Here is a 19,525-nt window from a genome sequence, read left to right on the forward strand (position 1 = left end):
TCACTTCTCTTTTTGTATTTACATGCCAATGATTGGAACCCTACTGTAAGGTACTGACAAAGAAACGGATGATTTAGCTACATTTTTATTTTTAAAAGACTCCAGAATTTATTGCTCTCAGATCTTGTCCCCATTTATAAATTTACAGATTTATAAACTCCACAGAACCAAACTGAAATTCGTATCTTATTTCACTAAGATCTTGAAAAGTTTTTGTACTTAAAATATGATGGTTTTCAGCTCAGTTAAGAACTCCTGTGATGTCTGCTTGTCCAAAAGTTTCATCTGCTGTGCAGATGGGGGAAACTCCACCCACAAGCGATGGTAAAGGCATATGAAGCCACTACTGAAAGTAGTTCCTGAAACTGGCAGAAGTCCCCAACATGCCTAAGAAACAGACGAAGTACTTGTAAGCAGACACCTCTCGCCTTACTTTCTCTAATTCAGTCTGCCCAGATGGTAAACACATTTTTCCTGCTATGTCGGAGGTACACATTGTTTGACAGAGGAGTTTATATGTTTTATTACCAAGTGTACAACTTTAATTAATGACTTTTTTTTCTGATAGGTAAATTGGATCAGAAATAGTCCTTTAATCAGTGGGCTATTTAAAAGCATGTGTGTGACTAAGGTTATGACCAGTTCATTTAAGCCAACAGCCTACTTCTACTTTTAAACTTCACAGATTTGAGCTCACCTATTCTGATGACATATACAATTTTGCAGCTGGGAGGCAGAGCAAAGAACCTCTCCAGCTTCCCAACCACAGGCTGCAATGTGCACCCTGGCACACAGATGTATCTGGTGGCATGTCAGGAGATCTTCACAGAACAATCTTGCCAGTTTCTTTCCATATTAAAAATATACCTCAGTGTCCTCTCACTGTATCCCCAAGCAAAAGGATATACAGAACCAAGCATCTTGATACATGAAGGCCTCAATTTTGAGACACACCCAATAAAAATCAATAGTGATTGTTATTTTAAGTCTCTTTCTGAACTTTAAAGTTATCATCCTGTAACCACCCAACATTAGAATGAAGTATTCAGAATTTGATAGAGGAACTATATGTGTATTGTGAAACATTTTTAATTCTTCCAACATTTTTGTACAACTAGACATTTTGGAGGATTTATTTTAAAAACTTCAATAGTGCAGTGTTTAAACTTAATTGATTTATGCTTTATGGTGAGATGGCATTTGTCTAATTGTGTTTTTTCAGTACTACCCAAGAAATAGCAAAGTTTTCTCAAAACAATGTTACATTATCTTCCAGAAAGACAACTACTGTTCTTCTCCCAGATGGTTATGCCCCAGATTTCACTAAGGAGGATGTATTCTCTTTGATAAGCATGTTTCATGGCAAGATATCAGCTAAAGTACATGTACCATTCATCATGAAACTGGCTAGAAGCAGATGTCCAGGGAAAAGAACATAAGTAGTATACAGTGATACTGGATACTCTCATGGCCTGCAGCCACGTGGGGATCAAGGTCTCCCTGACACAGAGATGGTTTCTATGAATCTAGAAACTCTTCCATTAAGTTGTTCAGTCTCTTTCTGCATGTAGACTTCTGGTATCCACAGTGTCCTTTGGAAAGGAATCCCTCAGTATAATGTTACATTGTGTAAAGAACCACTTATCATTTATTTATAAAATGTCACTATGAACTCTATTTTGTTACTTATTACTTTGGTTTGTTACTTATTACTTTGTTTTGTTTCTTGCTCCTAGTCATTCTTAAGATATTTATAATTCACAATTTGAAATCTTGTTGGCACTATACACAACAGCAAAATACTTGTCCTTTTCAACTCACCATTACATCTGCAAGTCATCAAACTGTTTCATCCTCAGGCCACAGAATGGTGTGCAATGCATTTAAATGGCTGGGGCGGTGTAAACACTTAGCTTTGAGAAAAAGGATATAAAGCTCACTACACTATCCTGAAAACTGGATTCCTACCAGAAAATTCTACATTCCTTTCCACTATAAGTGAGTTAGGATGCCCTTAAAAAACAAAGCTTTTATTTTCATCTGTCTTGTATGTGTCAGGAACACCTCTTCCATAAAGATATAGTTGTTCTTATAAGGCTGCTTTCCATTTACCTACTTCCTGTATTCCCAAAATAGTTCCCTGATATTTATTACAGCAGCCATCTTCTTAAAGAAACTACTTTGTTTTGCATACAGGCATTCTGGTGATTGCTCCAACCAGTGCCCTGCTGAGGAAATCCCTCAGAGCCATGCACATTCACCAGGTCAAGAATTATGAATCTAATCAGAGGGTACCTTCTGCTGCCTCCAAGGAAGTACTGACTGAGTGAGATAAAGTTATACATGTCTAACAAGAACTGATCAAATACTTCAGATAGAGATTTGCATAAAACGTTCAGTTTGTTTACATAAGCACAGTAGGTCCAAGAACTATGGAGAAAAGGAATTCCACAGCACTGCTGCTTGAATTACTCCATTAGTGGAATAATAAACTGTTCTGGGTGCTCTGGAGGTAAGATTTACAAAGATGGACAACGTCTCCTGGACACTGAGGTAGCCTAAATGTAGATGTCACAGGCATGGTCTTAAATTGCTGATTACGATGAATCTGCCAGGATACAAATAGATGTATTCAAACAGTCCCGTAAGTCCATCAATACTTTTAAACTAAGTTGATGACTGAAGTCACTCTCCTACAAGCATTTCCTATAAGAAAGGTCTTCAAATTTTCTTTCTCTTTAGCACAATAATCACCATGAACAGATTTCCATAGGAAAGAATTTCATGTGTCAATGAGTGCTCCAAGGAAGGAATTAGCAAAAAATATCAAAACGCCCAAAAGCTTTCCAGTAAGTTAACAATCCACAGATCTAATAGCATCTGGAGACCTGTGATAAGTAAATGTTAGAACAGAGGGAAGTAAACTGTGATGCTGGCAGCTATCAAAAAGTCATTTGAATTTGTAGCTCCCTAGTAATTCAGGACATACCTTAAGAGACTAGCATAGTGATTAGCTGCAGAATTATGAGATCATGGACAATTTAGTTTTTGGTTTTTATAAGGACCAAATCAAGTAATCTCAATTTTCTTCTTGGTGGAGCACTAAAACAAGTAGATCAATTGAGTAGAAATTATATCACCAAATTTCCAGAAAGATTTGGACACTGAAATACATGGAAGTATAAGTCAAATTGTGTCAGAAAGGAAGGTAATTCTGAGAACTGAAAATTGGCATGAAAATCATAAACAGAGTAACGTCAAGATGAGATGCTGTATCATTGCTAATATCCAGGATTGAAAGTTTTCTTTTTGTTTACTTTTTATGTAGTAATGGAAAAAACATTAATTAAATTTTCAAATTTCAAGGCAGGTGAGAACAAAGAGGATTTAAAAACTATTGCAAAAGCACAGAAGTAAAACCATTATGAAAATAATCTCACACCATCACAGGCCAAGCAGAACGTGCAAGAACATATTTCAATATGTATTCAAGGGGAGAGCTTGAAAATGAAAATTCTAAGATAGACTTCAGGGGACCAAGTAGTCATGCTAGCATGTCACTGAAAAGAATCCCAGAACTTGGAAATGTTTGGCTACATCTTGGAAAAGAAAAAGAGCATTACTTTGCATATGAATTTGGTATAAGAAACAAAAGGAATTAAGTTTTCCTACAACCAAACAAAATCCATAGAAAGTAGAAATTGCTCTAAAAGCGCATTAACTGGCAGCTTGAAAAGACTCAATTAAAGAGGAAAGCTAAAAATAATTAAATACAGATTTGTTCACATATGACTAGACTGACAGCATCTACAAATATTTTGAGATTATAAAGAAAAAGCAGAATAGTTATTCAGTATGAGACTCTCATACTATAGCCTGAAATTAAACATGGAAAAATTGAGGCTGAGTATCAGGAAAGCTTCCTGGCAGCAAAACAAACTGGGCTCCCAAGGGAAACAATGGAATCTACATAGCTTTAAACTTTTATAACTAGACTAGACAATAACACTCAGTGTAGTTTGGGGAATATTTTTGCATTGGCAAGAGATATGGCTGCATGATTTGATACTAGTAGGTCATTGCCATCTCTGGCTTCCATAATTCTGTGAGGAATAAACTCCCCGGTAGCACAGTCAAGAAAGTTATCTGTTTCTATTTTCACAAACACTAGCAAAAAATGCAGACAATCACAGGTCCCCCCAAAAAAGACCTGTCTTTAAAAGAAAAGTTATAAAACCAAAATTGACAAAAATTATTCAGGACATATAGCAGAGCCTGAGCTCATGTTTGTGTGTCCTATGGTTTGCTCATGTATTAAGACAGAAGAAAAATATATGACTTAAGGTGAAGTGGGATAGCCTATGTTCTGCTGATTTCATGTAGTAGCTTGCAAGCTAACTATGCTGCCAAACAATACTGTTATGTGATTTTGAGTTTAGGTTGTTGTCAGGGTGACTACAGTTGGTCTGTAGGTGTCTTTTTTTCATTTAAAATCTAAAGAGATGTTTTTAATAAAACCAACAGGAAAATATTTTTAGCTTAAAGTTTAACCATCCTGTTAAATATTTCCTCTTAATAACATGCCAAAACTTTTTGAACCCTCTTGATATTCATTCCTTTCTGCACACATTGTTTTCTTTACAAACAGAACATTTTACGTTTAGTGCCAATTACTGGTCTTGCTTAACTTCCATAATAAACCCAACTGACGTCAGCGAGAATGCACAGGTGTAAATGTCAATGGAGCAGCAACTGGAAGTCAGCAGTAGTGAATTTAAAAGTGCCCTAATGCATTAATATGCCCTTAAATATCATGATTATTCCAGCTCAATGTTTTAAGAAGTTGCACAGTTTATTGATACACCTTTGCAGATGTTTTCCTGATTTAAGTCTCTGAGTTGAACTGCTAAGAAACAAACTTACCTTGTGTGCACTAAATGAGGAAAAAAAAATTTTAAAAAAAATTAAAAATTGCACCAGCAAAGTTGTTTCACTTTTTTTTTTTCACAAAGGAACAAAGTTAATACTCATTTACTGGCTAATCTTTGTAACATGGAAACATTTTGCTTTCCAAAATTAGTTGGTTGCTTCAGAGTTAGTTACAAAAACCTCTTGTCTGAGAAACAAATACGAACTGGCAAAATATTTGAAGCAGTGTTCAGTAACTACCTTGAAACAGAATTACAGAGAAAACAGATCACAAAACAGGAATATTTATTCCTGAAAAAGAACAAGTTGTTTAATAAGAAAGAGTTTTTCATTCTGAGGACAATTAGGAGGCAGAACATTGTTGCAATACTGTAATTCTTTACCTGTCAAAACTGTTGTAATAAATGTTGACATCCTGAGGTAGTATTACTGATGGAAAAAGTAACAGGGAGAAAGTGCTAATAAATCCAAGGAAAACACGATACTTATTTGTGAAACAGAAGGTTTGATGGCAATATAGTTAAGGATGCCTTGTGGCTTTTAGAGCTCTGTTTATATTTCCAATACAACTTTCTTCAGCTAAAAAAAACATGTAGTAATGGAACTAGGGGGGAATAGGCTACACTGTGAACAACCATCCTGTAATACTGCCTTTACAGGGTCATGTCCCCTGAACTGCTAAGAAATGTGCAGTCCATCTTCCAGATTTCTTTTGCTGTACAAGCAACATGAACCTCTCTGCAGAAGGCAACATACACTGAGACTGTCACTTCGGGTTGAAAGTAGAATTTAAATGGTAAAAGATCTCCTACTGGCCCTAATTTCAGTGCAGATTTGCTTTATATTCAGAGATGTCAGCTTAATTAAATACACAAGAGAAGTTAAATTACTGATGTAGAAATGATAAAACATATCTAGGGCATCCATCCTTGAGATCAATATTTCATACCTTTTACTATTCAAAATATGGTGTATCTACATGAATTACTTATTAAAATGGTGAATCTGGTATACAAGGGCGAACCTTTGCACCAGTTTTTTACATAGAACAGCTCTTGATCTATTCTGCCAGACCTAACTCTGTATTAACAGAAAAGCCCCTGTTAAGTAACAGTGACTGATGTCCAGTGCGGTGAGTATATTCTCTTCTCCCCTGTCATGTACATGCTCCTTCCAGTTTCTCCAGAAGTGATCTGGTAGGATGGTGACATGTGAGTCAGTTGAGCAACCTGAGCTGAAAAAAATGAAAGCGCTCTCTGGGATCCAGGAAAACAAAAAGGGAATGGGACTTCCCCCAGCTCACCTGCCTAAACCGACTCCCCTCTTGGCTATTTCTGCAGCCTGCTGTCAAGGAACAGATGGAAGCACACAGCCAAGAGGACCTCAGTGTAGTGTAGGTGAAACTTTACTCTGAATAACACTGGAGGTTGTTATTCCAATCCCAATGGAACATAAAATAGGCTGTTTCTTACCAAAGCTATCCTTATAACAGCAGAGATGGGCTGCATTTTCCAAGCACAGCATGACCTCTAGCTACAGTGCAAGTAAGAAGCTCACTTGGTATCCTAGGAGTTACTACCATGTGTCTGTGTGTGTGTCTGTACAGTGAAGGTCCCATGGTTGTTGGGACCAAATAATTGTTTTCTTTTGGAGAATTATGTTCCTTCTGTGTTCACACAACAGTACAAACCAAGAAGCTGGGGGGTGGTTCTGGGCCACCCAGTTTGACACCTAATTACCATCACCTTTGCCCACTACAGTAAACTTGTATATTTCCTCATAAGTCCGTTTACTTCCAGCAATAGGTCCAAATTACTGTTGTTTTTGTTCAGTTCTTCTTTACACGAGGACTGAGACAAGAGGCCAGGTTTAGATGCAGTCAGAAACCCTATCTTGAAAGGAAATACACTCTTTGAGAAGGCCTTTGCACAAGGTCATACCTAACATCAGAAGGAGAAAACACTGCACTAGCTGAGTAATCTTAGTGATCTCAGCAGAGGAAAACCTTGTCAGTGAATGTTTTCAGTGCTAGTCTTGATATATTTCTTTTCCGTACCTATATTTGTAGAAGGATTGTTTAACTAAACACTAGAGCCTTGAGATGTGCTCACATGCAGGACTGTCTCTGTGTATGTTGTAGCTTCAACTAGCTATTAAGCCACTTCTTCTTGGTGGGGGGGAGGGGGGGGGGGAGGGGGGGGAAGGCAACACTGAGAAATATAGTAGCTAGACAAAGCTGTGGTAAAATAGCTAAGCTATAAGGAAGAAAATCAAGGTTAACAGAGTGTACAAACTTTAATTAAGCAGAGGAAGAAGGACTTAAAAGACAAACAGAAAGCTGATTAAAATCAGTAGGATCAAAGGGACACCAGCAAATAAGTTAATATGAATTAGGTACGAAATAACAGTGGCACCTTACAACACTGATTTTCCTCTAAGAGTCTATTTTAGTAAATGCTGTATCCTACCCAAGTAGCCTGAGTAGAGGCTGTTTTGAAGTGTTAGTACATCTACAAGTAAATCTACATTTTTTTCCATTTTGTACCTTTCTCCTCTATCGTGGGAAAATTTCAAACCTGCTGACAGGCCCAGCATGGAAAATCATTACTAAGTACAGTTTCTCATGGAACTGTTTTCTTACCTGTGCATGCACCAAGGATCAAACAGAGTTCTTGCCCACATTTCTTTGAAGAGGGTTGCATAGCACTACGGCAACTAGGTAATGTTCTATCAGCTATTTACAATCTTTCACCGTTCCATAAGCAAATATTAGTTTAAACATAAAAACAACAAAGGTAGAAGAATGACATGTTCCAGAAAATACTTCACATCTGAAAATATCTACTTTCTACATTGTTAATTATAACCTTGTTCATAAAGTAGTGAACTATAACCTTGATGTTATTTCCAAAAGCACATCTTGGGACAGGATCAATACTTGCAGGGAAGACCTCAGCAAAAAACTGACTATTGAATATGAACATCATATTTAAGATAGAATAAGAAGCAAAGAATAAATTTTCAGGCACTTTTTCAGGATATTGAGTTTTTAGGTCAAAACATTAACCCAGACAGGTAAGACTTTTAAACAGTAGACAGTCTACCTTCCACAACTGTTCATTCACTATTTTTCAAGTACTCCTTGAAGGGGACCTGAGCAATTAGCAGCACTAAATGAAATTAGAACTCTACTAAAGTGCTATTTTGAGACCTCAAAGCAAATCCTTTGCCCTCCTTTTTCAATATATATTAGAATCCTAAAATACCCTAGGTGTGCTCAAATGAGCATAATATAAAGACAGTGCAGAACAGCCCAGGCTTCACAAGCTTTGTGATTTCTCTCTAAAATATGAAGTTTCACAGAATGATACTCATCATTCTATCAAATCCTTTTAAAGAATGTGATTTAAGATTAATTTATTGGGAAGAAGGAAAATTAAATCACCTTAAAAACAAACAAACAAAACAAACAAACAAACAAAAAGTAACACAATCTAGACAAACTGTAGGCTAATCACCAGTTCTGTGTCTGGGAAGAGAATTCCCGGATTCCAGGGCTAAATATCTTAAGTTCACATCCCTTCTCTAATATTAGATTTTTTAACAAGAACTCCAAGAACCCTTTTTTCACTCAGAAACTGTACTAAGTAATTTTATGAATAATCCTACTTTACTTCTGTATAAAGACAGCAATAAATAATTAGCAGTTGTACTGCAGCAGACACATTTTATAAAGATGAGAACAGAGAATGAACAGTCAAGAAAAATAACAAAGAAAAGGTTAAAAAAGGAATTTTCCCATGAGCTTTTTGTTCCCTACATGCTAATAACCTTCTCATCTGAGAAAACTCAGATGGTCACATCATAGAAAAATTACCAAGTGAAGTGGGGGTAGGATAGAAAGTGACTTTGCCAAGCAATGACACTGTTTATGCACTCTTGTTCCCGTGATGATGGTACTGCTTTCTCATAGTAAAACAGATTTTAGAAGTTTTCTTTGCAGTAACTATCAAGAAAGAGTTTTATGAACTAGTGAAGAGAGAAGCATAACTAAAACAAACAGAAAAAGCAGAACCAAGTATATCACTGAATTTCCCTGATTCATACACTCCCTGAGAATATATGATATTTTCACTGTTTAGTAGAAGTCCCTAGATAAATTTAATGCTCTTCTGTTGTTTCTCTTTAACAGTAAATTTTGTAATATCCTTTTTGGCAGGACCAGAAGAGAGTGTGGGAATATTAAGTAGCACTGGTTTATGTTTTACTTTGTTGCATTTCTACTAAGGTTTTTAAAAGAAAATAAAAAATGAAAGAAGTTTGCTTCTGCAGCAGAAGTAACCAGGTAAATACTGTTTTATGAAAGCTGTGCATGGCAGGAATTTGATTATAGGGTATCAAAAAAGAAAAATCTGGTTCACAAACTGGGCCAGGATTTGAACTTCCTGTTTTCTGGACTAATTGCACTGTTTTGTACATGGAGCTATTAGGAAAAAAGCAACATGAATACATGCTGAAATTGTGCTAGTATCAAAAGAAAGATGTTTTTCTCTTTATTTCTGTCACGTGAATGCAAATAAAACCCAGGATGTGCAAGGACTTTTGATTTGCTTTACTGAGCAGATTCTTACTCAGTTTTATATAGCAGTTGCAGTTTTAATCATTTTGACAACCTTGAATTTTTGCCCTGAGCTTCAGGTCTGCAGGAAGCAGGAATCTCTTAGCAAAACTGCTAACAAAAGCACTCCAAAGAACAATGTGACCATCTTGGAAAGTCCCCTAGCATAGCTGCTTTGTAATTTCAAACCCAACCCAGCTGGCACAGAGGCGCTGTGAAGACAGTCGCTCTTTGAGTTGGACAGAATTCCCTAGACAGAATTGCCTGGGGACTCTGCTTTACAATCCTAGCAAGCTAAAACCCAGTCTATTAAAACTCAACTTTAGCAGAAGGTTATTACTATCCATTTGAGATAAAACTTCATTAGGTCAATAAAAATTACAATGCAGATGACAAAATGAGCACTCTGTCACATTTCAAGTGCCAGGGAACCCAAAAACCACTCTGAAGTAAAATCACCAGGATTTTGTTCTAGTCGAAAACAATTTTTCCCAAGCTTCAGAAAAGCCTCTAATGTTTTCGCTAAAATCTTCAAATTACAAAAAAAAAAAAAAAAAAAAAAAAAAAAAAAAAAAAAAAGCCTAGAAAAGCCACCTAGCATGGAAAATTTCACTGTAGTTTTCGCAAGGTTATAAATTAAAGAAACAGATCTTTATAATCAAAGTGTTAGGCAACTTTCACCCAATTGCACTTTGCAATTTCTGTTACTTCTACTACATTTGTATCTTTATTGTCTCTATTTCCCACGTGTGTTGTATTGTGGCCCAGAAGCCTGTCTGCATGTAAAAGTTTATTCTCCTTCTAAAATGCTCCCTTTCCCCATCTCCTCCTGCAGCCACCTACTACGGCACATGCTAAAAATACTGGATTAGCAGTGAACAGAGCACAGCCCTAGCACTTGGCTCCTATTGGTGGACTGTGACCTCCCATTCAAGAAATGGCATTCACAGGATACAAATTTGTTTAAAGTTAAGACATTTTACATTTCCTTTTAAACATAATTTCCTCACAACTTTTTCCTGTGCTATTTCAGCTCATATTCACATTACCAGTTTGTTTCTGGAAATGCTCTCCAGGCTGTTAAATTTTTCTTGTGAAATATTTTGACTAGGAGACAAAGAAGTCATTTCTAAAGCAGGACAGAGTCAGCAGCCTGTATACACCAAATGAGACAAGAGTTTACTGTCCACTTCGGTCACTGTTTGTCACAGCCAGAAATCACTGTACTTTGAATAACATTCCATGAACAGTGAAATGAAAATCAACTTAATTATATCTATGCAGTACTTAAAAATCATGGATAAGAAAACACCAAGGAAAATGCAAACAGATAATACTTTAAATGTAAGAAACTATTTTTTATACATCTATTTACTTACTTACTCCACCAAGGAAAACTTCACCCAAAGACAAATATTGTCAAAGATTTCCATAAAGTGACCCAACCCAAACAAGAAAAATCTTCTGAGATGACCTTCTCAAAAAGGACACCAAAAAGGGATGGTATTTGTGTTGAGATGTATTCAGAGAAAAAAATCTCTGAAAAGAAAGACTACTTATTCTCCTAACCAACTCTGTATGTAATTCGAGAGAAAGATTACTTAAGGATGACTTGATGTACTTTAAATATACATTTGATATACAGTGATAAAAATAATCTATTATTCTCAATAATACATATGTGCATATAAAGTCCAACTTCTGAAGAGGTTCTAAAGGTCTGTATGGGTTTTTCATAAAGCTGCTTTACCACCGTTAGTTACTGCCAGTGACATAAAGTTTTGCAAGAGTTGCTAAGGGGTAGTCAGTAGAGGCTTATTTTGGAAGCAAATGTGAAATAAATTCAATAGTCAGAAAGTCCTCACAGAAATCTCCTGCCGGCTTCCTCTGCTATTCTAGGCATATGACTCTAATTGAGGTAAACCAAGAGATCTTGGATTACCATGTAATCCAAGCAAGTAACTCCTTTATATTAATCTATTTACTGCTCCACCTTCAATTTTCTTCGGTTTTGTTTTATTCACTCATGGTCAAGACAGCACCACACTCAAACCTTGTTCATGTATTACCATATGACTAGCCACACATTGATAATCAAATATCTAAAAATAATGTTATGCCTGTGCACATTTCTTCAGCTGCCTCCATTAGATCTGTCAGGACTAAAAAACATTATAAAAGATCAGAATTCCTATGCCTCCCAGTTTCTCACTCCAAAAGTCTGTTGGCCCTCTTGTATTTGCTTCCTCACATCTTGTATCTTGTATCCAATGCCAGTATTTCATCCTGAAACATTTTTCAGCACCTTGAAATTAATTTTTCTAGAACTAATTTTAAGGAAACATATTCAAAGATCCATAAGGAGTGTGTTTTTCCTTTGCACCTTTGAAAATGCTATCCTAATCCTTCTCATACCTCAGTGAAACATTGTGACCATATGTCTGAAATAAGCCAAATATTCGCAAAGCAGAAAGAAACTGATAAAAGTAAGTACATTTTATGCAAAATGAAGTGCATGCTTCTAAGCTTGATTCATTGATTTCTGACAACCTTTTATCTTGCAGATTTATACCTTTTTTATTCTAAAAGGTTACTTTATATCCTGTATCTACAATTTTGACAGTTTCCGCTCATATTAGGAATACTTTTAACTGGAAACCTTAATTTTCAAAACTTCACTGACAAATTTTAAATTAAGTAAAATGGACTTTCCTATTTGGTAACCTCTGTTGTAAGACTCCAAAGGGGTTTTCATGGTATCAGTCTGTATTCTTCTTGCCAAAACTGCAGGACAGTCGTGACGTTTAATGACCACTTTAGAGAAAATCAAGACTGTCAAAAGCTCTTCCTAGCCTTAATTTACCTCTCTAACATTAAACAAATTTAAAAGAACCAAACACAGAGCCCAAATCACACATTCTGCATTTGACAGTAGGTGAATGGACTCCTTTAAGTAGCTAGAGCTATAAAAAAATTAAATTTAGATTTGTGAAGCTGCAATAACCTGTTTCATTGTCAGACAGAAGTTTAGGGACAAGATAAGTTTTATTTACTGCAAAACATTTTTTGCACATTTGCAAAGAGGTATGTCAAACATTATGTTGCTCTTTGGATCTGATGTTGCACACATGGTCTTTCTTGATTAAACTTTGATCTGTCTGGTCAAAATCCAGGTTTGGTAATACAAGAACATACCAGATTTTCATAAAATTGTTATGTATTTAATACTCATTGTAGGAGTTATTTATCACGTTGCCAGAGCATTTCATATGGAACTGTATCACTGATATTGTTAATATCTGGTAACTGACATAACAGAAAAGAGTCCACAGGAACTGGTACTTATGTTACTAAGATGAGCAGTTGCTTGATACTTTCACAACAATGGAATAAGACTGCTCCATTAATCCAGAGGAGGGTCACAAAGATGACAAAGGGACTGAGGCATCTCTCACACAAGAACAGATCCAGAGCCTATGTAAGATATTTCTGATATCATGTTCCAAATTGCCTCTTGATGGTGGAGATCTGACTTCTGATATCCTTTACCATAACACTGGAATCTTTAAGGTAAATTGTAAAGATTCATGAATTTTTGCAGTAAAAACTGCAATGCTCAAAGAGTTGTCTCAAATGCTGAAGAATGCCTGACACACTTGTTGCAATGGATGTGAGAATCTACTGAATCAGTACTAAGTGCCTTCAGTGATGTTCTGTTTATAATCTGAGCATCACTAATAAAGGACTTAAAACTCCCTCAGGTCCTCATGCAATTAGTCTGTAAAGGGGGTCGGCAAATCCTGTGTTGGAGTTTATAGACCAATTACAGTTGGACTTTTACATATGGAAGATATTAAAACTTATACTGTTCAGACTCTCTTGCTCACTGTTTCTACCACCAGAAAGTCCAGCAAAGGACCACTAAAGAGCTGCTCACATGAAGGACAACACTAATGACAATCTGCTTTCTTGGAGATTGTTGCTAAGGAATCAATTTTTTGCCAAAGGAACCTGTCCATCTTCAACAACTCTTCACTAATAGTTAAAGCTATTCATCTAGGCACAGCTGTGTGCAATACATCCAGCACTGTAAGGATTTTCCTGGACTGCTTCCACATAGACGTCAAGCAGCTTTTCTCATAAGATCTTGGAAGGGTTCGTAATCATCTGTGATAAAAGAGTATGATTAAAGGATGGCTGGCTCAGCTGGTGCTGACAAATATACTGGCATCTGCTATCCTTTCTCCTCAAAGTTCTTTTCCAAGGGAAACTGATCAGTAACAGACTGAGCAATGGGAGGAATAAATATATCTTTCATGGTCTTTGTGGTGAAACCTTATGGAGTTTTCAGATACTCCATGGTGACAAAAAAGAGGTAACGCTTGAAAAGCTGAGGCCCAGACAGAAGGACCCCTGTAAAGCAGGAAATTAAGAATGTCTGGTGCAGAGAACTTCAGAGAGACAAGAGCCATGTGATTTGGAGTGGAAAGACTCTCTCTTGCCTTGCAAAAGAAAAATGCTTCTTCTAAGTATGGTATAGTATTGCAATAAAGCCTAGATCATTTGGAGGGTACCAAAGTAGGCACCAAGAAGCTACACAGGGGAGTGTACAATAATTCTCTGTTGAGCGTCACCTAATTACTGAGTTATTAATTGATAAGTATGTGTTTGGGTTTAATTAATAAATTAATTTACATCATTTTTATATTAGTAAAATAGAGTTAAAAGATTCACATAATTGAAATTATAGAATTCATAAAGTACTGAGGACAATCAATGCAGCTTAATCCACACCTGATCATTAGAGCTTTAATTGCTCAAATCTAACCTCTGATTTATGGAAGGGGTCTCTGATACCTTATGGAAATGTCCCAACTGTCATGCCATTAAGACAATCACAGAGTAGATCTTCAGTCCTGCATTTGCTGAGTACTGAAATAGTCACTGAGCTAAGATTGAAAACAGTTATTTAACTTGGTAATTGATATGTTAGTATGAGAGCCATAAAACTCAAATTGGTTTCTATCCTAGTACATATTTAATATACATTTGTGAAATAGAAAAAGAAGACATTATGAGGCCAAGCCCAGAAGACCTTCTGATTAAGTTATTTTTGTATCAGGTCAGATAATTCAAACTAAGTGATATTTGTTTCATTTTGAGTGACTGTCATAAATATTTTTGTTGTTGTTGAGCTCTTTAATAAACAGATAAAGATAAATATACACATGTAACCTCACATAAGTATTATGAGGGATAATCAGCCAAATGAGAGTTACCTGAATATTATACCTAAAAGCAGTAAATTAGAGTTTTGGTGGTATACCTGATAGGTTTACCTAGGTGAGCTTTAATACATACTAGTTTGTAATGTGTATAAGGTATGGTTAGGTGTTACTATGGTCTTGATGTCATCCTAATGTGAATGTGTAGAAGCTCTCTAATGAAACTAGGAGGCACACTGAATTGGCCTGTTAAATTAATCTATTAGCAATAATTAGCAATCTATTAGCAAATCCTTCCATTGCTATTTTAGATGTTACAGAGAAGAATCAGAATGAGTGGAAAACATAATTATGCTAGCACCACTGTCTCTTCTTCAGTCTATATCTGGTATGGCTTGGCCCACAAAGTGATCTTGACACGGAATGCATCCACTCTGATACTAATATCCAGACTCTGTATTCTTGCCAAAGAAAGCTGGGCAGAAGTACCTCTCAGTCTCAGAGATGTCTGCAAAGGAAGTCTCTCCAAAGTTCAGGAGAGCAGCAGGAGGGTATTGTTTGAGTGTCAAACTTCCTGGAACAATGGACTCCATCAAGAAGATGAACATAATGCACAGATTGAGGAAATTAGCTAACTAGTAAAGACTGCAGTTACATCAGCAGTGTCATTAGACCCGCCACTGCCTACTCACATGCCAGACAGTGTTCTGCCTTCATTGCAAGTCCTCTATCCACCAAGATCCCAAATCTCCTATTAAAAGAAGTGATTCCTACTGGTGAGAGAATTCACACCTCACTCTTCTAGTAGGAGGAGTCTGTGCAAGATAGTGGTAAAAACCGGTTCTTCTGCCTGATGCACATAATCAATTCTCTGCTTGCTGCTGCCCATCCGTGGTCACTGATGGCACTGCCAGACACAGTCAGAGCAGTGAAGCAACATGTGGCATAGCAAATGTTCTATCTCTTACTTCCAGCTGAAGCTAAAGGCCTAAAAGAGATAATAAATAGGTAGAGAAATGATGTCAAGTAAAAAGACTGGAAAGATGCGGGGCCTTTGGGAAGAAGTAGCTTTATTACATTACTACAATAGAAATCAAAAAGTGAAGCAAATTTACAGAAAATTACCAAGATGAGGAAGAACAGAATTGCCAAAAGCACACAAAGATAATAAGACAAGAGTTCTGAGGGTTTTTTCATAAAATAATACAGCAGAGCTCATAAAGTGTACAGCAAGGTATTGGGGGCAACTAATTGTTTCAAGAAGCAGAGACATTTACAGAAGGAGAAGGATGGCTCATTATTTCAGATTTAAGTACAATAACAGAATTACAATATCAGAGGAAAGTGCAATGAAATTTCACTTAAAATTGTTAAATCTTTGGAGGGCACAGTTATGGGAAAAGGAAGGAAAGAAATACAGAATGACTGTGGCATAAAATGAATTAAATTAACACAGATTCACATAGGCAAAGCCCGATGAATTCACTGTTACGTACTTAAGGAACTAGCTGAATGTTGCTCTTGGTCATTAGTTATAGCTTCACAAACCAATAGGGAGGGGGTATTAGATGGCTGAGGGAAGGCACATAGCACCTACCTTTTGGAGGGTAAAGAAGAACATGGGAAATATATCCATTCATTTAACTGAGATTCACAGAAATAAAAAAATCTTATAGTTAATAAATCCATTTAGAAGAGCATACATTGTAAAAAAATAATTAAATGCAGCTGAAATTAATGTGCCCAAAGCAAATCAAGCCAGAACTCTTTAATTTTCTGCTTTGCTAGACTAACTGGTTTAGTGCATATAGAGGAAGTGTTTATGTAAAATATTGACTTTAATAAAGTCTTCCTGCTGTCCTAATGAGACATTCTCATAAAGAGAGGAAATATAACTTTGATTAAATTACCTAAGATGAGGGTATGTCTGCTTGAATAAATAATTAGCAACGATTCACTGAAAAAGAAGGAGCACATTTCAAGCTGAGTATCCAAAGATACCAGCTCAGATCTGTGGCATATTCTCTTAGATGAAGAAACAAAGCTCAGTGATAAGAGCTTGTGAAAGTCACCAGAGTGGGAAACATTGCGAGTACCTAGGAGGTTAGGTAAAAGTTTCGTTTGCAGAAATGGCTCACATTACACAAAATAACATTTAATACAGGCAACTGAAAAATGTTATAGAAAGGAGATGGAAGCAATTGATAAGGCAGCAGCAATGCATAAAATTATCTGGAAACTATATTGAGAGTGATAATGGGGGTAAGAATGGATGATAATGTAAAAAAGCAAGACCTGGTGAGGTGATACAAGAGAGTGTACAATTAGACATATCATTTTTCCATTAATGAAGTCCTAAACAAGCTGTTACTGAAATACTCTGACCATTTGGAGGAATCACAGCTTGACATATGCTGCAGGTATAACACAAATTGAAAGGGAAACAATAATAAACCCCAGAAATTTAGGTAACATCACTGGAAGAGAAATATCAAAGAACTGGATTCATTTTCTCCAGCAAAGATATGACTGAAAGCTAGAAAGGTATACAGGGAAAAAGTTCTTACTAAGAAGCTGATAACAGACTATTCTTCCATACACAAAAGAAACAAACTTGCCAAACTGGGCATGTTTTCATAGCATATCTCATTGTAGGGCACAGATATTGAAAGAATATGCAAAGAAGCAAAGTCAGGTTGTGGAATCAGTCAGAAGCAGAATGGAGCTCAGTCCATGCTCAGACACTGACTACAGAATTCCTAACAAAAACTTCCTGTAGTTTGGTTTTACATAGGGTAATAGAGTCATTAAAGCAGTTTTTTACATTTCAAGAGGACAAAATGTAAAAGGGAGACCTGGCAACACAACAGTACATTTTAATTTGGGCCCTGAAGGGGCAATCACTCTGGCTAGATCAGTCTTGCTGAAAATAATTTTAAAATATATGCATTTTTACAGGAACTTAATGATTAGTTTTTGTTCAAAACAAGAAAATGTTGTTAATTATTTAGAAACAACATTCCAGTTATTCAGGTATAGTATTAATTGGATTTTAATTTTTATGAAGCATGTTATAGCACTGAAATCCTTTATCTAGCATTAATGAAGCTATTAATTTAGTTCATAACAATATTTAAACAATTCCTTCTAATTGTGCATTATCAACAGAGAAGGTTACTACAGTACATTTACATCAATGCCTTTTGCATGTTTCATTTTAAAAAGTTTGTCTGTATCTATCCAAAACTGCAAGAAAACACAATTTTCAGATCAAAGGTTGACAGACCTGTTACTTTGGTGATGAAAATTGGGGTTTTTAAATTTAGGGGATTCATAACTTTCAAAAGATACACTCAGCACAAAAGGCTTCTCAGTTGCTGCCACCAAGAAAACAAGTTAGTATCCTCAAAAAATACACACACTTACACATAAAGTCTATAATAATGTCCACGACATGGGAAGAACAGCATCCTTTAAGGCCTGAACATGGACTGAAAACCTTTGTGTTCCAACAAGCAGAAGGGCAGTAGAGAAGAATAAAAGTGACTTAATTTCTCAGTGTTCCGCCATGTTTCATTACTAGCTGTAGGTCTGAAGGAAACTGGATGTCAATGTTTCTGGCAACCAGGAAATTGCTTTACTTAATTTTTGAAAAATTACAAAAAAATCCCAACCACCAGGATCTGCTTCCTGAGCAGATTTTTCAGACCCCTTGAAGTACCTTAAGGAGTCAGATATTTTTAAAAACAAGAAACATCACGAAGTTCACTCACGGCGGTCAGAAAATGAGTCAACAACTGATCTTGTGATGTCAGTGATGAAATAAAGAAAAAAAATAGCCTAAGAATAGTACAAAACAAGACATGAAACATGTCTCAAACAAACCATCAGGTTGACATTAAATATTTAATACGTTTCACCAGTGTCATTATCTGTAGTCCACCTAAAGATAACATGGAGTAATTAACACTATTTACATTTTAGTGTACTAAGGGATGAGTAAGAATATAGAACAGCAAATGACCATATTCTCATTAACTTCCTTGTCAGCCCAGAACCTGCTTATCTTTTGGGTTTTGTTTTTTTTTGTTTGGTTGGGTTTTTTTGCTTCACATCATGTCTATAAAGTTTCTCATTACCCTTCCTTTCTCAATTCCACAAAATCCTATTTAACATCTCAGTGTTGTTCTGCCACTAAACCAAAGCCACTGCCTTTTGCATTGTTTTCTATATTTACATACTCATCCCAGTCATCATCATGTTCAATTCTGGTGATGACATAATATATTTAAAAATCCTGACTCTTCATCTGCATCTGTGAGGGTGTCTGTAGGGTCCATCTATTGAAAAGGGGCCAGATAACATCAGCTGTTATTACAGGAGCATGAGTGTAAATAGTATGCATGAATGGGATGCACAGAACTTCCTGAAAGGGTGCTTTCCCAAAACTGTTTATGTTAAAGAGCAAGATGTCAACAGCCACATGAAACATTAATAGGGGAATTATGAAAACACTTCCAAAACAAAGGCATCAGCTTGAAAAAAAGTTTAGAGGTAGCAGAGAAATTTGGAGAAGGAGGGAGAGACGTTGGGAGTGGAAACTGCAATACTCAAAACTCGGTTTCACACTGACACAAGCCACCATGCAGCCATCACAAGCTCTGCAATCAGTGTGAGCTGGTGGGCACCTCAGTGGCTCCCAGAGCAGCAATGGGCACGCACACACTTCTGCATTGCAATGTGTGTGAAGGTA

The 19,525-nt window shown here is 36.3% G+C and overlaps 1 protein-coding gene across 10 annotated transcripts in view; it reads right to left on the bottom strand.

Moving 5' to 3' along the window:
- Positions 1 to 19,525, bottom strand: part of PDE1A (phosphodiesterase 1A) — a 228,638-nt gene that overhangs the window by 101,642 nt on the left and 107,471 nt on the right. The window contains exon 1 of one of the 10 annotated variants that reach the window (XM_051622894.1): positions 7,571 to 7,601. The exons of the other annotated variants lie outside the window; for them this stretch is intronic. Coding sequence (XP_051478854.1) covers positions 7,571 to 7,578 — 8 coding nt within the window. The 5' untranslated portion in view covers positions 7,579 to 7,601. Of the gene's footprint in view, positions 1 to 7,570; positions 7,602 to 19,525 lie in introns of those variants that run through there. 10 annotated transcript variants of the gene reach the window in all.

This window comes from Apus apus, chromosome 6, assembly GCF_020740795.1.
Source record: "Apus apus isolate bApuApu2 chromosome 6, bApuApu2.pri.cur, whole genome shotgun sequence".
In the NCBI taxonomy this organism is placed as follows: domain Eukaryota; kingdom Metazoa; phylum Chordata; class Aves; order Apodiformes; family Apodidae; genus Apus; species Apus apus.